The 5822-nt window shown below is 37.5% G+C and overlaps 1 protein-coding gene across 1 annotated transcript; it reads right to left on the reverse strand.

The window, feature by feature from the left end:
* Nucleotides 1–4984: 4984 nt before the first annotated feature.
* LOC110898038 lies at nucleotides 4985–5563 on the reverse strand. Its single transcript, XM_022144780.1, has one exon. The coding sequence runs from the start codon at nucleotides 5561–5563 to the stop codon at nucleotides 4985–4987; it is 579 nt and encodes a 192-aa protein (XP_022000472.1).
* Nucleotides 5564–5822: the final 259 nt, after the last annotated feature.

Consider the following 5822-nt stretch of genomic DNA (forward strand, 5'->3'; position numbering starts at 1 on the left):
GATCTGGGCTTCTCAAATTCGTTCAAGCAAGCCTGAAGTTACTACCAATTGCATGGACCGTACCCGAATAGGAGTGTATTCTTCCTTTCGGCTAAGGGCATCCGCCACTACGTTAGCCTTTCCAGGGTGATAGTGGATTTCGCAGTCATAGTCTTTCACGACCTCCAACCAGCGCCTCTGCCTCATATTTAACTCCTTCTGATCGAAGAAGTATTTTAAACTTTTATGGTCAGTGAAAATAGTACATTTCACACCATACAAGTAATGCCTCCAAATCTTCAAGGCGAATACTACGGCTGCCAGCTCGAGATCATGAGTCGGGTATTTTGTTTCGTGCGGCTTTAGTTGTCTCGAGGCATATGCAATTACCTTTCCCCTTTGCATAAGCACGCACCCAAGACCTAAGTGCGATGCATCTGAATATACTACCTTGTCATCCGTACCATCCGATAAAGTTAACACCGGTGCACAGGTTAACTTTTTCTTTAATGTCTGAAATGCTTTTTCCTGATCATCTTCCCAGACGAACTTCTCGTTCTTGCGGGTTAAATTGGTCAAAGGCGATGCAATCTTGGAGAAATCTTGAATGAATCTCCTATAGTAACCTGCTAACCCCAAGAAACTTCTAATTTTGGATGGATTCTTTGGAGGGTTCCATTTCGACACAGCTTCCACCTTCGACGAATCCATTAATATTCCCTCGGCACTTATGACGTGCCCTAAGAATTGCACCTCTCATAACCAGAAGGCGCATTTCGAGAATTTCACATATAATATTTCCCGCCTTAGTATCTTTAACACTTCTCGTAAATGGCTAGCATGATCCGCCTCGTTTCTTGAGTAAACAAGAATGCCGTCGATAAAAACGATCACCGACCTATCAAGCATCGGCTTGCAAACCCGGTTCATGAGGTCCATGAAAGCCGCGGGTGCATTTGTTAATCCGAAAGACATCACGAGGAATTCGTAATGTCCGTATCGCGTACGAAATGCTGTCTTTGGTATATCCTCCTCCTTTACCCTCAACTGGTGGTAACATGATCTTAAATCGATTTTCGAAAACCAGCTAGCACCTTATAACTGATCGAACAGATCGTCGATCCTCAGGAGCAGGTATCGATTCTTTACGGTGAGTTTATTTAACTCCCGGTAATCAATACACATCCGCATGCTCCCGTCTTTCTTCTTTACAAATAGCACCGGCACCCCCCAAGGAGATACACTAGGCCGGATGAATCCCTTATCGAGTAAGTCTTGTAGTTAGGACATTAGTTCTTGCAATTCCGATGGTGCCAGTCTATATAATGCTTTAGCATCCGGAATTAGTTCGATCCTGAACTCCACTTCACGCTCTGGCGGCATTCTTGGTAGATCCTCAGGAAAGACATCTTCGAATTCCCGCACTACTGGTACGTCTTCAATCCTTGGTGTTTCTTTTTCCACATCACGTACGTAAGTCAAATATGCCTTACATCTATGTAATATAAACTTGTGTCACACCCCGACCACGTAAAACAACAAAACGTGGCGGAAACGTCGGGGAGTATTGTAACAGAATCATTGTTTCACAACCATGGATTAAATAATTTCGTTTTATTGAATCATTGAACTCTTTGTTCTATTACAAATCAGATAAATACAAATATTATCTTTCAAGTTTTAAAGTCGCTAAGGCACGAGTCCATCCTAAGTGTAGCATGTATCAACAATCATCACAAAGCAGCACCTGAAACATGTGTAAAAATAGGTACGTTAGCATAAAAATGCATGTGAGATACATAGGTTTTATTGAAAATAGGCTTCATGACTTGTAAGTTTAAAAGAGTGTTTTATCAAAAATAGTCATGAGCTTTTTGAAATGTTTTCTTTTATAAATCATGTAATAAGTAATAAGAAAACGAATAAGAAAGATGTATAAATAAATAATTAAGTAAAATGAGTTTGTATATAATATATTTTTTGAAAAACAATATTTTGAGAAATAGGTTCGTAGTATATATAAAAATATACTTTGGTTGTCAAATAATAATTTTTCGATAGTATATCAAAAGTATATTTTGGTTTAATTAATAACATATCAAAATATATTTAGGTTTTATGAATAACATATTAAACTATGTTTTGGTTTTTAACTAACATATCAAAATATGCTTTGGTTTTGTGAATAACATATTACACTATGTTTTGGTTTATAACTAACATATCAAAATATGCTTTGGTTTTATGAATAACATATTAAACTATGTTTTGGTTTATAACTAACATATCAAAATATGCTTTGCTTTTATGAATAACATATTAAACTATGTTTTGGTTTATAACTAACATATCAAAATATGCTTTGGTTTTATGAATAACATATTAAACTATGTTTTGGTTATTAACAAAATATATTTTGGCTTGTACAATATCACATATGAGACCATATCAAACTATACTTTTGGGAGTATAACTAAATATACAAAAATAATGTGATTTGGAATTCATTCAGACCTAGTGCATCAAAATACACATTTAAGACTATAGAAATACCACAAGGGCAATCCTTATTTGGATAAAATATCGGTTTCTAACATTCCATGACAACAGGAATGGGGTGTCAAATCCTATAGCGCCATACTACCAACCGGTCTGGTGAACATAAAATAAGTACTATCCAACAATTTAATTTTATAATCTTTGGAAAAATCAGTGTTTAAACCATAAATAATCATTCAGTTTGTCAAAAGATAAGTACTAATATGTATAATCAATTATACTTTGAAATCATGAACATAACAAATAGGTACACATGCTTCACCCCAAAACATTTGAAAACAGTAAAAGAGGGGACTATGTACTCACTTGAGAATGCTTAGAAGTCTTGAACAACTTCCAAGCAAGCTAGAGGGATCACGGAAGTCAAACGGCACCTAATATAGGTAACTACATAAATAAACCGGACCTAAATCGGAAGATCGGATCGGATGAGGTCTTGTAAACCGAATGAGTATTGGAACTCATATGATATGGTTTACAAAGCCTACATACTAAAGCGAAACCTAACCTAAGTGCTTACAACCCATTACGATCCGTTTAGGTGGCTTACGCTACTTTAACGCGTCGTTGCCTAAAACGCGTTCGGACCACCTAACTAGTCCTATGACAAGTAATATATGCCTTAACATGTCTAATAATGTTGCCTAATCAGTTTAGATGTCAAAATTTATGTACATATGCTTAAAATGAATTTATGCGTAAAAAGGGTATTTTGGTCATTTACCTAAGGCATATAAACTACCTATCATACAACTATTTAAACGAAGTGACCATAAGGTATAACCTCGGAAGGTTATTCCCTATGCAACTATGGTCACCTAATATATTTGGCCAGATCCTAATGATCGATAAACGGTTCGGGTTCGAAGTATAAGCGATTGTTTAGATCGCTTACCTTACGACCCTACATAAGCACTAAACCTAAAGTGACGAGCTAAACATGTTAAAACATGTTTAACGAATTTAGAAAACAGGTTTGGTATCAAAACAAATGGTTTTGATACCTAAAAGTAGTTTGGTTACAAAATACGTAAGAATACGCATTTTGGCCGAAACTACGACTCGTCACTATACCTAATCAACGTGGTAATCAGTAGGTATAGTCACTAGGGACTATAACCATCGTGATTACGCTCACGTCGCGAAGTTCAAACGATCTTCGTGTTGACCATAAACTGGTCAGTGCAGAAAGTCAAACTCAGTTTGACTTTTAAGCTAAAAACGCATAAAAGAAGAAAGAGGACTTACAAAAGGGTCCAAAGAGATTTGAATCCAAGTATTCTCAGGTATGAAGTGAATAATCACATCAACTTAGAGAAATCTCAGATCAAATGTGGGTTTTGAAGCAAGGGGGTGGGGTATTTATAGTTTTCGGAGAGCCGTTAAGATCGTTCCTTGTAAAACGAGCTTCAATCTCAGCTGTACACATGTGCCCATGGTTTTGTGAAACCATGGGAGCCCCTAAAATGGCCCATAGTACTGAAAATACCATTTCCAAGAGTGTACAATAGCTGGAACAGCTGGAAACAGGCTGGAAAATCATTTTTGCAGGTCTGGCATGCTCATACTGGCCGCGTAAGAATAAGCCTGGGCTTACGCCCCAGGCCTAAGCAAACTTTGGCAGAAATGTCAAAACAGGCCCCTGCACTTGAAAAACATGCATTTTGATGCATTTTTGGCACGTTTAAGCCCCGTTAACCTCATTTCAAGGCTCTAAAATGAAGTTAAAGTATAGGGAACTTAAAATGTGCTCAAAAATATCTCGTATGTCGGTTCGTTTGGTCGTACGGTTGCGTTGTTCGGTTAATTACGACGAAACACGAACGGATGCAAATAACGATCCAAATTACGCGACGAATGGAATTTTATCATGCCAAACACTAAAATAAAATATATTAATGCTTACATAAATTTTTGGATGTCCGGATATATTCAGAACGTAAGATATGCGCGAAAATGCAAACTTATGCACTATTTGATGCTTTTAGTCCCTATTGATCAAGAAAGTTTATTTTTGGACATCAAACACCTCAAAGCCTATTTCTAAGCTATGTAAAGGATATTTAGGGCATATTTAACTTATGATCAAGTTTCGGAATGTTCGTTACAGTACAAATCGGCATACTTTCGCAGTTTGTCGAAATTAGTCCCTGTAAGCGAATAAACTTGATTTCGTCATACCAAACCATCCAAAACTTATTTCTAAGTTATGTAAAGGTTATTTAAGGTATGTTAAGCCTATGTCACTGTTCTGGAGTGTTTGTTGCATTAAACTAGTTATATTTACGCATCAGTTTGCGTATAACCTTCCAGAAAGCGATTTAGAGCTCGAAATCGAACAAGAATTGATATGTGAAAATGATACACATATTTTTACAAATCTCAAGTATGAAATACAATATTTCATTGGTTTGGTATTTGTTTGATGGTTGAAGTGACACAGGTGTCACAACTTGCGGGCTTCTATCATCGAGCATACCATGGGATCACAAGCCTTCTCCCCGTAGTTGATGTCACGCTTTCCGCTTGGAGACTTTAAGTGTATCTCCTTACGTAAGCATATCACCTTAGCATGGTAGCGAGATAACCAGTCCATTCCAACTACCACTTGAAATTCCCCCATCGACATGGGTATTAAATCAATGGCGTATTCCTCGCCATCAATATTTAGTTTGCATTCTCGACATACATCACAAACAATGAAACTTTTGTTATTACCTACTTCTACTTCCATTGGCATAGGCAATTTTGTTAATGTGAACAAAGGGTTTTGAATGAATCTATGTGAAACAAAAGACTTATTCGCACCCGTATCAAATAAAACACGTGCGTGGACAGAATATACAGTAAATATACCTGTAACCACGTCAGGTTCCATTTTTGCTTCAGCAGCAGTGATTTGGAACGACCTAGCCTTTGACTTCGGGGTTTCATTCTTTGAGTCGGCACCCTCTTTCTTTCCTGTTAGTTCCGGGCATTCTGACTTTTTATGACCCAGCTGATAGCACTTATAGCAAACCGTCATTTTATCTGGGCAGTTTGAAACCCCATGCCCTGTTTTACCACATGCAATGCAAGGTTTGTTTTTGAAATAACATTAGCCTCTATGGGCGTGTCTGCATATCTTACAACTCGGAGAACCTCATTTCGCATTTCCTTTCTTCGAGGATTCAGCTACCTTCGACTTCTTTGTGGGACTCGGGTTTGCATCCAAAGCCCTTCTCTCACCTCTTTCAACTTGCCTTTTCAATTCAATCTCGCGTTCCCACACCGCGTTGATTTTG

Source organism: Helianthus annuus, chromosome 8 (genome assembly GCF_002127325.2).
Source record: "Helianthus annuus cultivar XRQ/B chromosome 8, HanXRQr2.0-SUNRISE, whole genome shotgun sequence".
NCBI classification, from domain to species: Eukaryota; Viridiplantae; Streptophyta; class Magnoliopsida; order Asterales; family Asteraceae; genus Helianthus; species Helianthus annuus.